This window comes from Rhinoraja longicauda, chromosome 4 (assembly GCF_053455715.1).
Source record: "Rhinoraja longicauda isolate Sanriku21f chromosome 4, sRhiLon1.1, whole genome shotgun sequence".
NCBI lineage: Eukaryota > Metazoa > Chordata > Chondrichthyes > Rajiformes > Arhynchobatidae > Rhinoraja > Rhinoraja longicauda.
Genome location: NC_135956.1, coordinates 19,790,677 through 19,806,289, shown reverse-complemented (window position 1 = coordinate 19,806,289; position 15,613 = coordinate 19,790,677). Strand labels below are relative to the sequence as shown.

The window sequence follows — 15,613 nt, the reverse complement described above, 5'->3', positions numbered from 1 at the left end:
CATTTTTAAATAGTTCTGTTCCTATCGATTACAACTTGTATCGGAAGTTTTGGTCACTCCAAGATTTTTTCAGAAATCCATTACAGTGTTACGAGAAAAATTTTTGGAAGACGTTTTTGAAGGTAAATGTTATTTGTTATGTGATGTCATTCTATCTTCCAAAGGACCTTTAGCTGTGCATACTTCTTAAAAACAAAATCATTGTAGCCAAGATAATGTTTAAGCAATTTATAGCTGAAGGAAGGCACAAAGTGATAACGATGAGATACAGTGGATCCCTGTATCCCTTCATTATCACCTCTTCTCCAGTCAACAATGGGCCATTATGGGCTCCACATTTCCTTGGTCATCTGTTGCCGGCCCTGATTTGTTCTGGCCTTTTGCTACTCCAGTCCCCCCTTTCCCCCCTCTGCTTTCAGTCTGAAGAAGGGTTCAGACCAAAACATCACCCATCATTTTTCTCCAGAGATGCTGCCTGATCTACTGAGTTACTCCAGCACTTTGTGTCTCTACGGTATAAACCAGCATCGGCATTTCCTTCCTACACGTTCTAGCTGAAGGATGTGGAGACTTTGGAGAGAGTGCAGAAGAGGTTTATCAGAATGCCGCCTGGATTATCAACTATTAGCTATAATTATTTATTAAGTTTATTATCTCTGGAAAGTCAGATCGAAGTATATTAAATTAAGAGAGGCATAGATACGGTAAACAGTCAGATCCTTTTTCTTAGGGTGGAAATGTCAAAGACTTCAGGGCATAGCTTTAAGGCCAGAGTTTAAATGAGATGTGTGGGGCAAGTTGTTTTACAGGGAGAGTGGTGGAAGCAGATGCAATAATGGTTTTTAACAGGCTTTTAGATGGGTATGTAGATATGCAAGGAATGTCGGGATATGGATCACATGTAGGCAGAGGAGATTAGTTTAAGTAAGAATCCTGTTGGACCCAAGTTTGTACATGGACATTGGGGGCCCCAAGGTGTTGTTCCTGTTCTGTACTGTTGTAAGTATGCCCAAACATATGAAGGCAAACTTTGCTGTATGCCCGCTTCACCATTCTATTGGCCTATGTTACAATTTTCAAGGAACTATGGGCTCGGGCTCCTTGCACTCTGTTCATCAACATTCCTTGGTGCCCTACTATTTACAGTGTAGTTACAACCACAATTTGATTTCCCAAAATACACCACCTTGCACTGGTGGGGATTAAAAGGCTGAACTTTCCAAATAATTTGATCTGTTGTAGCTTTAGACAACCTTCCTCGGTGTCCATCAATTTTTGGATCATCCCTAAACTTACAAATCATACCTCCTATATCCTAGTTATTGATATTTACCACAAACAAGTAAGGTTTCAGCACCAATCCCTGTGCTGCATCGCTGGTCAGACTGCCAATCAGAAAAATATTCTTCCACCACTGCTCTCTGCTTTCTATCTCCAAACCATTTTTTGAGCCAGTTAGCCAGATTCAAGGGTCAACTCCAAATGGTGCAAACCAAAAATACAAGTTACTAAATTATTACTTTTCAGGTTCTGTAAGTTATTGCAATAACAACATTCAAAAGTAATAATTTCATTGTATCTTGTTCAGTTTGTGGGGGTTTTCTGATGCACAACCCATGATTGCACATAAAAGCAAAGGTCTCTTTTAATGCTTGTACAGTGTTGATATTGTCTTTCACTCCAACCTTCACTGCTGTGTCTTGTTTTGCAGCATTCGGATGAAGTGTTAGATGTTTTCAGAAGCTACAAACTGGATGATATGCAGGCTTCAAAGAAGAAGCAGGATGAATTAAAGCCACCAGGAGAGGCACATGTTTACTTCGCTAAATTCTTGACCAGTGAGAAGGTATTTTTTCATTACAGTTTTGGTGAAATTCCATAAGCTATTTGTGTCTCCTTTCTTTCAGTTCAAAAATGTTCAATGACAGAGTGTATAATTGGGTTCATTGGGTATTTTTAAGGCAGAGATTGACAGATACTTGATTAGTTTAGATACAGAGCGGAAACAGGCCCTTCGGTCCACCCAGTCCACGCCGACCATCGATCCCTGCACATTAACACTATCTTACACACACTAGGGACAATTTATACCGTCAATTAACCTACAAACCTGTACGCCTTTGGCGTGTGGGAGGAAACCAAACCTCTTGAACCCACAAGGTCACGGGGAGAACATCCAAACTCTGTACAGACAGCACCCGTAGTCGAGATCGAGCCCGGATCTCTGGCGCTGCAAGCGTTTTAAGGCAGCAACTCTACCGCTGTGCCTTCGTCCCGTCCGTTTAATTAGTTGAGGGTGTTATGGGGAGAAGGCAGGAGAGTGGGTTGAGAGGGAAAGATAGATCAGCCATGATTGAATAGCGTAGACACAATGGCCCGAATGGCCTCATTTAGCTCCTATGATTTATGAACATTGATGCTGAAACAACTTGATTAATGTATTGCAGCATGTGAATATTACAAATTTCAGTACACAGATTTCAAATCCGCCGCTAGAACAAAAACACAAAGGGAGAATTCCAAAATCAGTACAGAGACCCTCTAATTTCTGATAACTTTCATCTCTGATTAAAACATTTTACTGATAAATATGAGTAAAAGCGACATACTTGACCTTGCTCAAATGCGGGTATCTCCAAATATTTGTTTGTTAACGTGGGAAAGCAGAGCAAGATTTATTGAACAGCAAGGAACCAAAACATGGTTATTTTCTACAAGTTGCTTGGCCCTGTTTCTGATTCATCTCTGATTTTATTTTTATATTTTGGCAAGAAACTAGTTTGTGCTTTTATTCAATTTTTCCCCCAGAGCAATGAGATGTAGATTGTCCTGGTCTTTGATTAATATAGTTTAATTGAGAATAACATTGATTATGAGATCTATGAATGAGCATTACATTCTCTTGATGTTTGCTAAAAAGACTAAGAAGTAACATAAAATAAGAATGTTCTTTATATCAAATGGCTAAAGCAATATCCATTTAGTTCTGTTTCATGGCCGCAGAGCACTTTAGTAAGTACATGTCACCAAATGCCTGCAGCCACTTAACCTTCCTACAATATGCCCTGCCCAGATCTCTTGTATTTTTCAAACTCATTTCATTGACTTCGAAATGGTTTGAAAGAATGCCTACTACGTATAAAAATGCACCTGCAAATCTGACTCTATTTTCTTTTTGTTACTAGCTGATGGACCTACAACTAAATGACAGCAACTTTAGAAGGCATATTCTTTTACAGTATTTGATATTGTTTCAATACCTGAAGGGCCAAGTCAAATTTAAAAGGTAATCACCTATAAATTTACTATGTATAGTGTGAACATCACTAGTTAAGGAAATCCCTTTAATGTATCATTAAGTTCAATGGTAGAGCTAAAAATGCTTCAAGATTTATGAGATCGAGCATTTAAAAGCATATAAACAATAGGAAGATCAATGTGCCAAAGGCAATTTTTGAGGTGGGAGGCAAAGGAAACAGAGAAGTCAATATGCAGGAAGTGTCAGTGGAATTAGATTTTCTTGATTTTGTTTAGTTTACGTTTATATTTTTAAGCATGTCACTTGATTAGGTCTTGAATTTATTTTTCTCGGGAAAAGATATTTGAGGCTACTTTATTTAATTGAACATACACCTTAAATAATTCCTCTGGAGACTCTTCATTGTGTTTTCCCATCAATAAATCCTTGTCAATTATCTTTTTCCCCTTCTCTGCTAAATGATTGCCCTGTGCTGGTGCTCTAAGGACATTGGTTTCCATTTAGCTAATTGTAAGCTCTTCTGGTATATTTCATTTCAGGGTCATTGCAGATCAACTTGTCTTTTGCTGACACACAACCCACAGACACAACTGCACTGTTGCTGAATAAACAACGGACAATTTATCTCTTAATAATCATGGGGACTTTACTCAGCTGAAATCATCACATTCAGTGTTGACCAGGAATTACATTTGAAGCTTATTTTTTCCCATGTACATAGTGAGATATATCATAGAAACATACCCTTTGGCTTTCCAAGGCCACACCAACCACCCTATTAACCCTACATAAATACTGTTTCTATGATTCTCCCACTTTCCCATCATCTTTCTCTGGACTCTACCACTCAGCTACGGACGCATTGGTGATCATTTTCCAATGTTCTATACATTCAGGATCAGTTCCTGTGGATTGGAGGGTAGCTAATGTTATCCCACTTTTTAAGAAAGGAGAGAGAGAGAGAAAACGGGAAATTATAGACCAGCTAGTCTGACATCAGTGGTGGGGAAAATGCTGGAATCAATTATAAAAGACAAAATTGCGGAGCATTTTGATAGCAGTAACAGGATCGTTCCGAGTCAGCATGGATTTACGAAGGGGAAATCATGCTTGACTAACCTCCTGGATTTTTTTGAGTATGTAACTAGGAACATTGACTGGGGAGAGCCGGTGGATGTGGTGTACCTTGACTTTCAGAAAGCCTTCAACAAGGTCCCACATAGGAGATTAGTGGGGAAAATTAGAGCACATGGTATTGGGGGTAGGGTACTGACATGGATAGAAAATTGGTTGGCAGACAGAAAGCAAAGATAGTGGGGATAAATGGGTCCCTTTCAGAATGGCAGGCAGTGACTGGTGGGGTACCGCAAGGCTCAGTGCTGGGACCGCAGCTATTTACAATATACATTAATGACTTGGATGAAGGGATTAAAAGTACCATTAGCAGATTTGCAGATGATTCAAAGCTGGGTGGCAGTGTGAACTGTGAGGAAGATGCTATGAGGTTGCAGGGTGACTTGGACAGGTTGTGTGAGTGGGCGGATGCATGGCAGATGCAGTTTAATGTGGATAAGTGTGAGGTTATCCACTTTGGTGGTAAGAATAGGAAGGCAGATTATTATCTGAATGGTGTCAAGTTAGGAAAGGGGGACGTACAACGAGATCTGGGTGTCCTAGTGCATCAGTCACTGAAAGGAAGCATGCAGGTACAGCAAACAGTGAAGAAAGCCAATGGAATGTTGGCCTTCATAACAAGAGGAGTTGAGTATAGGAGCAAAGAGGTCCTTCTGCAGTTGTACAGGGCCCTAGTGAGACCCCACCTGGAGTACTGTGTGCAGTTTTGGTCTCCAAATTAGAGGAAGGATATTCTTGCTATTGAGGGCGTGCAGCGTAGGTTTACTAGGTTAATTCCCGGAATGGCGGGACTGTCATATGTTGAAAGACTGGAGCGGCTAGGCTTGTATACACTGGAATTTAGAAGGATGAGAGGGGATCTTATCGAAACATATAAGATTATTAAGGGGTTGGAAACGTTAAGAGACAGGAAACATGTTCCCAATGTTGGGAGAGTCCAGAACCAGGGGCCACAGTTTAAGAGTAAGGGGTAGGCCATTTAGAACGGAGATGAGGAAAAACGTTTTCAGTCAGAGAGTTGTAAATCTGTGGAATTCTCTGCCTCAGAAGGTAGTGGAGGCCAATTCTCTGAATGCATTCAAGAGCGAGCTAGATAGAGCTCTTAAGGATAGCAGAGTCAGGGGGTATGGGGAGAAGGCAGGAACGGGGTACTGATTGAGAATGATCAGCCATGATCACATTGAATGGTGGTGCTGGCTCGAAGAGCCGAATGGCCTACTCCTGCACCTATTGTCTATTATTGTCTACACTCTCAGGACAATTAACAGTTACCAATAAAACTGCCAGTCCTTTTTGGAATGTGGAAGGAAACTGGAACACACACAGGAAACACATGTGGTGTTGGGGAGAACTGGCAAACTCCACACAATAGATCGGTCTGGTTTAGTTACTCACTGAATGAACAGTCTGAGCCAACACGGAAGTATTGATGCAATTCCATTAAATTGCCAGGTTGTTCTTAGTTATGCGTGACTCCACCGGTTTTGCCTTCTATCCACTTTTTCGACTGGAGACCTGTCGAGAAACCTTGAGGGAATACTGGCCAGTTTTATTTCCCTATCTGCTTGTTCCTGTTATATCTCCCTCATTGCTGTTTGTAAATCCTAGTTTCCATAGTTTCATTCCAATATGCTTTAAAACCTATAATTTGTGTTACATTCCTCCAGTTAGAGCGGTGAATCTTTGAAGCTCTTTATTCAAGAGGACTGCGTTCATCTTCCTGAATGGTAGAATTGGCAGAAAGAACTGAATGGACCACTTCTACTGCCTATTTCACTTCGCATTTATCTTTTCAAAATTATTTTGGGAAGGTGTCATAAGTTAAATATTAACTGGAGTTGTGTAATTTTGTAAGAAATGCAAATCTGTAATTATTATAGAAATCCCCCTGGAAGATGAATTTCAAGAAAAAGCTTTGGCTTTGCTTAATATTTCTTAACATGAAAAAGTACATGGATGTATTTTAAGATAGATGTCCTGCATGGAAGCAGATGTCGAGTAATTATACCATACGGTGTTTAATGCACTATTAGTCGTGTGGAAGTTAAAAAATATGACCACAGCTCTTGTGAAAAATGAGCAATGTTCAGATATTATTCACCACCCAGATCTATGAGAACACACAATTGAATAAAGTTTTTTTTTCACAGCTCCTATTGCGTATTAACTGATGAACAGTCTCTCTGGATTGAAGATACCACCAAAGCAGTTTATCAGGTTGGTTGAAATGAATTACGATACGATACAATAGAACTTTATTTATCCCAGGAGGGAAATTCGTCTGCCAACAGTCATAAAACACAAGATACATGAAAGATGAAATTAGAGTGATCAGTGGAAAGGATTGGGGATGTGCAAAGAGTGGGGGGGGGGGGGGGGGAGGAGGGGAGTCAGTCTATCCCACAACAGAAGGGGGAGTTGTATAGTTTGATAGCCACAGGGAAAAAGGATCTCCTGTAGCGTTCTGTGCTGCATCTTGGTGGAATAAGTCTGTTGCTGAATGTGCTCCTCAGATTGACCAATGTGTCATGGAGGGGGTGAGCTGCATTGTCCAAGATGCTCTGCAGTTTGAGGAGCATCGTCCCTTCCAAGATCATTTCCCGTTAATCCAATTGAATCCAAAGAATATTAAATTGTATTAAAGATGAACCTTCCCAAATATAGTATCTTTTTCCCAAAATAGATGTTTTTTCTTTAATTTTCATAGTAGATGGCTAAGTTGTGTAGACTAACAATTGGAGTCAAGCGACACAGAAGCAGGCCCTTCGGCCCAACTCGTCCATGCTGATCAAGATGCCCCATGTAAGCTAGTCATTTGCCCCGTTTGGTCTATATCCCTCTAAACCTTTCCTATCCATGTACCTGTCCAGGTGCCTTTTAAGTGCCATTTTAGTACCTGCTTCAGTTGTCTTCTGGCAGCTTGTTCTATATGTCTACCACCCTCTAAGTGGAAAAAGTTGCCCCCCAGGTTCCTATTAAATCTTGCTCCACTCATCTTTGTTCTTGATTCCCCTAACCTGTGCATTTGCCCCATCTATTCCCCTCAAGGTTTTGAATTGGAAGAGGTTTTTTTGCACTGTTCTATTCCTACTTGTTGCAACCTTGGTATATCATTCGTGTTTAATCCATGCAAGTCTTTCTTCCTTTTCCTGCAATGACATCACTTCTGCAAGGAGGAACTTTTTTGTAATGGAAGGCTGGTGACACCATTGGTTAGGATGAAAATGTTTGCAAATGCATTAGCCTTGTGGCGGAGTCATATAGCACAGAAACTGGCCTTTGTCCATGCTGACTACCAAGTCCCAAATTAATCCTGTTTTCCAACACTCATCCTGTAGCTTTCTCTGCCAGGGCATTTCTAGTGCTCATCTAAGTACTTAACTGTTCTGTGAGTTCCTGCCTCCACCATCCTTTCAGGTAATGCATTCCTTGGTTTCAATCATCCTCTCGGTGAAAAAATTCTTCCTCAAATTCCACTGAGGATACGATAGAACACTGAGAAATTCTCCTACTCATTAAATCTATGTCCTTCAGTTTCAGACATCTCTGCCAAGTGGAAAATGTTATTACTATCTTGTCATAATTTTGTATCTCCCAAACAGTCGCTAGTCAGCCTTCTCTCCTTCAAGGGGAACAAACCAAGGCTATCTAGTCCTTCCTCATAATCGGAATGCTCCAGCTCGGGTAACACCCTGGCAAATCTCCGTTGCACCCTCTCCAGTGCAATCAAATCCTTCTCAATGTGTGGTAACCAGATCAGAGCAATATTTTTGAGCTGTGGTCTAACTAATGTTTTACATAATTTAAATATAATGCTGTTACTTTACACAGCTCATCTAGTAAAGACAAGCATTCCATATGCTGCATGTTGCTTTAACCATCCCATCTACTACCCACGCTGCTGATTTTAGAGATATGATCGTATGTGCGCATCAAGGTCCCTTTGTTCCTCAGTATTTCTTAGGGTCCAATCATTCATTGTGTATATGCCAGCCAAATTACTGACAATTTCAGGATTAAATTCTATCTGCAATTTCTCTGCCCATTTTTACAAACTTTTAGGTGTCATCTGTAGCCTGAAACTTGCATCCTCACTATCACCAACTCCATCAATTTTTGTGATGTGAACTTACTCATTCACATCTAGGTCATTAACAGCAGCAAAGTTCCCAGCGATGCTCACACTGCTCAGATCGTGATTACCAAAACAACTCTTGATCATCACCCCCAGCCTTCTATTGCCAAGCCATTTTCGGATCCAGTTTACCAAATTGCTCTGGATTCCTTGGGCCCACCGGCAATATTCGTTAAAGGCTTCAATGATGTTGTTACGATATAACTTTCTTTATCCCAGGAGGAAAATTGGGCTGCCAACTATCATAAAACACAACAAGATACATGAAACATGAAATTGAAGTGACGAGTGGAAAGTCCAGGATTGGGGATGTGCAAAGATTGGGGAGCAGGTGGGGGAGGGGGAAGGGGAGTCAGTCTATCCCACAACAGAAGGGGAAGGATTAGTACAGTTTGATAGCCACAGGGAAAAAGGATCTCCTATGGTGCATCTTGGTGAAACTAGTCTGTTGCTGAACATACTCCTCGGGTTGACCAGTGTGTCATGGCGGGGGAGAGCTGTATTGTCCAAGATGCTCTGCAGTTTGAGGAGCATCCTTCTCCCCTCCCTCCAAGACCACCTCCAGTAAATTCAACTCCACCCCCAGGGCAGAGCCAGCCTTCCTGATGAGCTTGTTCATTCTGTTGGCATCCACGGCCTTCGCCCTGCTACCCCAGCACACGACAGCGAAGAAGATGGCACTGGCCACCACCAATTGATAGAACATCTGCAGCATCTTACTGCAGATGTTGAATTGGTGGAGCCTCTTCAGAAAGTACAGATGGCTCTGTCACTTTTTATTCAGTGCCTCAGTGTTCCTGGACCAGTCCAGTTTACTGTCCAGGTAAACTCCAAGGTAGTTGTACTCCTTGGTAAACTGCACATCCACGCCGTTGATGGAGACAGGGGTGTTCCTCTCCTCCAAAAATCCACCACTAACTCCTTAGTCTTGTCGGTGTTGAGCTGCAGGTGATTCAGCCCACACCACTCAACAAAGTCGTTGACTACACCTCTGTTTTCAGCTTCCCTTCCCTCACTGATGCAGCCCACAATTGCGATCATCTGAAAACCTCTGCAGATGGCAGGAGTCTGAGTGTGTCTGAACTCCGAGGTGTAGGGAGATGTAAACAGGAAGGAAGGGAGGACCTTCCTGTGTTGCTCACTACCATGTTCGAGACACAGTTCTGTAGCCTGACATACTGTGGTTGTCCAGTCAGGTAGTTGGTGGCCCAGGATACCAATGGATCATCCACCCGCATCTTCGTCAGTTTGCTCCCTAGCAGTGCAGGCCAGATGGTGTTAAAAGCACTGGAGAAGTAAAAAAACATGACATTCTCAGTGCTTCCCGACTTATCCAGGTGAGCATAGGAACGATGGAGCAGGTGGATGATGGTGTCCTCAAACCCCACCTTTGTTTGGTAAGCGAACTGCAGGGGGTGCAGGTAGGAATTATCCAGGGGTCGCAAGTGAGTGAGCACCAGCTTCTCCAGGGACTTCATGATGTGCTTGTAGCCATTAGAGGAGTTGGGACGCGTCCTCTTTGGTACAGGAACCAGACAGGATGTCTTCCACATCACAGGAACCTTCTCCAGGCTCAGGTTGAAGATATGCTGAAGTACTCCACACAACTGGCAGGCACACGCCTTGTGTACCCTAGGGCTGACACCATCGGGGCCCGTGGCTTTGCCTGGGCGGAGTCTGCTCAGCTCTTTCCTCGCCTGCTCAGCCTTGATGGTTAGGTGCGACAAAGAAAGGGCAGAGGAAGTGGACGAGGGGGATTGAGAGGGAGTGTCTGTCAGGGAGCAGGGGCATCAAATCTGTTAAACAGGTTTAGCTTGTTGGCCCAGTCTGATTGCTTTCCCTCCTCTGGCCACTGGTCATCTTGTAGCCTGTAATGCTCTTCATACCGCTCCACATATCCCTCGTGTTGTTCCGTTGAAGTTTCAGCTCCAATTTGGTCACAACCTTGCCCTGTCTTAGTCTCACTTTCAGATATTTCTGTACCCGTTTCACCTCCCTGGCACCATTCCCGATGGCCCTCTTCTTCTGGTTGAGAAGGGCCTTTCTGTCACTGGTGACCCAAGGCTTGTTGTTGGGGAAACACTACCGTTTCCTCAGGGACAATGTTATCCACAAAGAAATTTATGTAACTGGTAACACAGTCCGTGAGCCTATCAATGTCCTCTCCATGGGGAGTACAGAGTGCGTTCCAGTCTGTGACCTCAAAACAACCCTGTAGAGCGTCCAGCTTCTCTCAACGGTTAGTCTGACAGGATTTCTCCTTAACAAAGCCATGCTACCCCTCCCAGCTCTGCCCCTCCCAACTTGGAGCCGGAAGGATTTATTCACCTTTAAGCCTGCTGAAACATTCAGTGCCACCTCCTTTTCAGTGTAATTTGTTATGGAATCCGATTCTCTTCCCTGAATCCTTCACCCGCATTGTTCCACATAGTGAATCATGGCATTGATGTTGTCTATGATTGCTCATTCTCTATTTTCTCAAACCACAGGCAGTAGTCGGGTTTTTGGAAAATCTGCAAATTTACAATACAATACAATACAATACAATACAATATATCTTTATTGTCATTGTACCCAGGGGTACAACGAGATTGGGAATGCGCCTCCCATACGATGCAATAATTTAAGTAATTTAGACAACAGCAACCCAACGAAACGAAACGAAACAATTGTGACAGTTTTAGACAGGGTAAAGTGCACGTTGATCTATGCGTTGTGGCCATCCGGCTCAGCAGGACCGGTTCATAGCAGCTATGGCCCTGGGGATGAAGCTGTTCCTGAGTCTGGAGGTGCGGGCGTAGAAGGCCTTGTATCGTCTGCCCGATGGAAGGAGTTCGAACAGACTGTTGCAGGGGTGTGAAGAGTCTTTGTGGATGCTGGTGGCTTTTCTGAGGCATCGTGTGTTGTAGATGCCCTCCAAGTCTGGTAGCTGTGTTCCGATGGCCCTCTGAGCTCTATGGACTACCCGCTGTAGAGCTTTCCTTTCCGCCTCCGTGCAGCTGAGGTACCACACAGGGATGCCATGCGTTAGGATGCTCTCTATGGTGCAGCGGTAGAAGGTCGTCAGCAGCTGTTGGGGTAGACCAGACTTTTTCAGTGTTCTTAAGTAGAACAGTCTTTGTTGTGCCTTCTTGACCAGCGCAGCAGTGTTATTGGACCATGTTAGGTCCTCCGAAATGTGAATGCCCAGAAACTTGAAGCTGGACACTCTCTCCACACTGTCCCCGTTGATAGAGATCGGGGCATATTCCCCGTTATGTGACCTACGGAAGTTGATGATCAGCTCCTTGGTCTTGGTGGTATTTAGGGACAGGTTGTTATCCGAGCACCAGTCCGCCAGGTTCTGCACCTCCGCTCTATAGTTTGTTTCATCCCCGTTGGTGATAAGCCCGATCACCGTTGTGTCGTCTGCAAACTTGACAATGGTGTTGGTGTCGAATGCAGGAACACAGTCGTGTGTGAAGAGGGAGTAGAGCATGGGGCTCAGAACACAGCCCTGTGGTGTGCCGGTACTCAGGGTGATAGTGGAGGACAGGTGCGGGCCCATTCTCACTGCCTGCGGTCGTTCCAGCAGGAAGTCCAGGATCCAGTCACATAATGACGAGCTGAGGCCTAGCTGGTGGAGTTTGGTGATGAGCTTGGTGGGGATGACCGTGTTGAAGGCGGAGCTATAGTCTATGAATAGCATCCTCACGTACGTGCCCTGTCTCTCTAGGTGAGTCAGGACAGTGTGAAGAGCCAGAGAGATAGCGTCCTCTGTGGATCTATTTGCCCTGTATGCAAATTGATGTGGGTCCAGTGAGTCAGGGATGCTGGATTTGATGTGTGAGAGGACCAGCCTCTCAAAGCACTTCATGACTATCGGCGTTAGGGCAACCGGGCGGTAGTCGTTCAGGTTGGAGATCTTTGCTTTTTTCGGCACCGGAACTATGATAGCCGACTTCAGGCACTTGGGGACCGTAGCCAGAGATAATGACAGGTTAAAGATCCTGGTGAATACCTCAGCCAGCTGTTCAGCACAGTCCTTCAGTACCCTTCCTTGAACTCCATCCGGTCCTGCAGCCTTGCGTGGGTTGACCCTTTGCAGAGCGCGTTGTACCTCCTGTGTGCTCAGTTGCAAGACCTGTCCCACCGCCTCGGCTGGGGTTCTTTCACTCAAGGTGGTTTTGCCAGTTTCAAAGCGGGCAAAGAAGGTGTTAAGCTCATTGGTCAGTGCCATATCGCTGTGGGGGCAGGCAGGGCTGCTCTTGTAGCCAGTGATGTCCCTGACACCCTGCCACATGCTTCTGGTGTCCGTGGTGTTGAAGTGGTCTTCCACCCGTTGCCTGTGGGTGTATTTGGCCCTTTTAATACCTTTGTTCAGGTTTGACCTGGCAATACTGAAGTTTAAGTTGATGGACTGCAAGTTCTCCTCATTCTTGTAAAATAATTCTGTTAAACTATTGAGGTACAGCGATAGAAACCTATCTGTTTCCATTTGAAACTTTTGCATAGTGAACTCTGCATTGAAAGTCTGAACATCCATGGAAATGTACCTGCTCATCCAAAAAGATCAAAATCATTGATAAAAGTTCTCTTTAAATGTTGCTTTTGTTTTCTGTGTAGTTGCTCAAGGAGACCCCACCTGATGGAGAGAAGTTTTCTTGCATGGTGGAGGTAAGTTGTTACTTTTGATTTAAATTTCCTGATAGCAGGTAAATGACAAACAAAACTACTACTTACACTCTCTCCAGAGTAGATCAATAGTGAAATAGTATGGGTACTCTAGCTAATTGTTTGTTCATTTCTTCCATACGTTAATTTTTTGCTTTCTCGGTGTTAGTTGTAGTGCTAAGCCCCTGACACAGGTCAACTAATTGAACTCTGACTAAATATGTGATTTTAATTTTTGGGATCTGACCTTGGAGGTATAGTGATGAGATTATTTTCAATGCTGTACCCTAAGGTAATGATATCTCAATTTTTGTTAGAAACTTAAAGGATTTTGATGCATCTAAGTCAGATTGATGTATAACTTGAAGGTGTTGATCTTTCAAGTCCATTTAGTGAAGTACACAGTGCCCTCCATAATGTTTGGGACAAAGCCCCATCATTTATTTATTTGCCTCTGCACAATTTGAGATTTGTAATAGAAAAAATCACATGTGGTTAAAGTGCACATTGTCAGATTTTAATAAAGGCCATTTTTAAACATTTTGGTTTCACCATGTTGAAATTACAGCAGTGTTTACACATAGTCCCCCCATTTCAGGGCACCGTAATGTTTGGGACACAGCAATGTCATGCAAAATGAAAGTATAGTAGTCATGTTTAGTATTTTGTTGCATATCCTTTGCATGCAATGACTGCTTGAAGTCTGCGATTCATGGACATCACCAGTTGCTGGGTGTCTTCTCTGGTGATGCTCTGCCAGGCCTGTATTGCAGCCATCTTTAGCTTATGCTCGTTTTGGGGGCTCGTCCCCTTCAGTTTTCTCTTCAACATATAGAAGGCATGCTTAATTGGGTTCAGATCGGGTGATTGACTTGGCCACTCAAGAATTGACCATTTTTAGCTTTGAAAAACTCCGTTGTTGCTTTAGCAGTATGTTTGGGATTATTGCCTTCAACAGTTCAACAGTTCAACAGAGCTTTATTTGTCATTCGGTACCAAGGTACCGAACGAAACTACATAGCAGTCACACACAAAAAAGAACACAAGACACATGACCCCAACACAAACGTCCATCACAGTGACTCCAAACACCCCCTCACTGTGATGGAGGCAACAAAACTTCCACTCTCTTCCCCACGCCCACGGACAGACAGCTCGTCCCCGACCGACCCGCACAGTCCCCGCAAGGGGATGGAAGTCCCCGCGGCCGAGTCGTACCGGGCGCTGAGACGTCTCGCGGCCGAACCGGGCGATGGAAGGCCCCGCGACCGAGCCGTGCGCAGCTAAGTCCCGCGGCCGAGCCGCACCGGGCGATGTTAGGCCCCGCGGCCGAGCCGCACCGGGCGATGGAAGGCCCCGCGGCCAAGCCGCACCGGGCGATGTTAAGTCCCGCGGCCGAGCCGCGCTGGGCGATGTTAGGCCCCGCGGCCGAGCCGCACCGGGCGATGGAAGGCCCCGCGGCCAAGCCGCACCGGGCACTGTTAAGTCCAGCGGCCGAGCCGCGCCGGGCACTGTTAAGTCCAGCGGCCGAGCCGCGCCGGGCGATGTTAAGTCCAGCGGCCGAGCCGCACCCCGCGCCGTGAGGAAGAGACCTAAAAGAGAAAGGTTTCCCCCACCCACACCACCCACACCACCACCACCCCCCACACATACACAAAACCATCCCAACACCGACACACAACAAAAAAAAAAGGAAAAAAGACGAACAGACTGCTAGCGAGCCGCAGCCGTTAGGCGCTGCCACTTCCGCTTGCTGTAGAATGAACTGCCGGCCAATGAGTTTTGAGGCAGTTGTTTGAACTTGAGCAGATAGGATGTGTCTATACATTTCACAATTCATTATGCTACTACCATCAGCAGTTGTATCATCAATGAAGATAAGTGAGCCAGTACCTTCAGCAGCCATACATGCCCAGGCCATAATACCCCCACCACTGTGTTTCACAGATGAGGTGGTATGCTTTGGATCTTGGGCAGTTCCTTCTCTCCTCCATACTTTGTTCTTGCCATCACTGATATGTTAATCTTCATCTCATCTGTCCACAAGACCTTTTTCCAGGACTGTGGTTGCTCTTTTCAGTACTTATTGGCAAACTAATCTGGCCATCCTATTTTTGCAGCTAACCAGTGGTTTGCATCTTGGAGTGTAGCCTCAGTATTTCTGGTCATGAAGTTTTCTGCGGACAGTGGTCACTGACAAATCCACACCTGAATCCTGAAGAGTGTTTCTGATCTGGCGGACACGTGTTTGGGGATTTTTCTTTATTATAGAGAGAATTCTTCTGTCATCAGCTGTAGAGGTCATCCTTGGCCTGCCAGTCCCTTTGTGATTAGTAAACTCACCAGTGCTCTCTTCTTAATGATGTTCCAAACAGTTGATTTTGGTAAGCCTAAGGTTTGGCTGATGTCTCTCACAGATTTATTCTTGTTTC

At 44.4% G+C, this 15,613-nt stretch overlaps 1 protein-coding gene across 5 annotated transcripts in view; it reads left to right on the top strand.

Annotated features, from left to right (window-relative positions):
• The window catches only part of thoc1 (THO complex 1), a 59,329-nt gene that overhangs the window by 28,183 nt on the left and 15,533 nt on the right, over positions 1 to 15,613 (top strand). For all 5 annotated transcript variants that reach the window (XM_078397312.1, XM_078397311.1, XM_078397310.1 and 2 more), the window contains 5 exons: positions 14 to 122; positions 1,712 to 1,846; positions 3,186 to 3,286; positions 6,544 to 6,610; positions 13,134 to 13,184. In XM_078397312.1, coding sequence (XP_078253438.1) covers positions 14 to 122; positions 1,712 to 1,846; positions 3,186 to 3,286; positions 6,544 to 6,610; positions 13,134 to 13,184 — 463 coding nt within the window. The remainder of the gene's footprint in view (positions 1 to 13; positions 123 to 1,711; positions 1,847 to 3,185; positions 3,287 to 6,543; positions 6,611 to 13,133; positions 13,185 to 15,613) is intronic.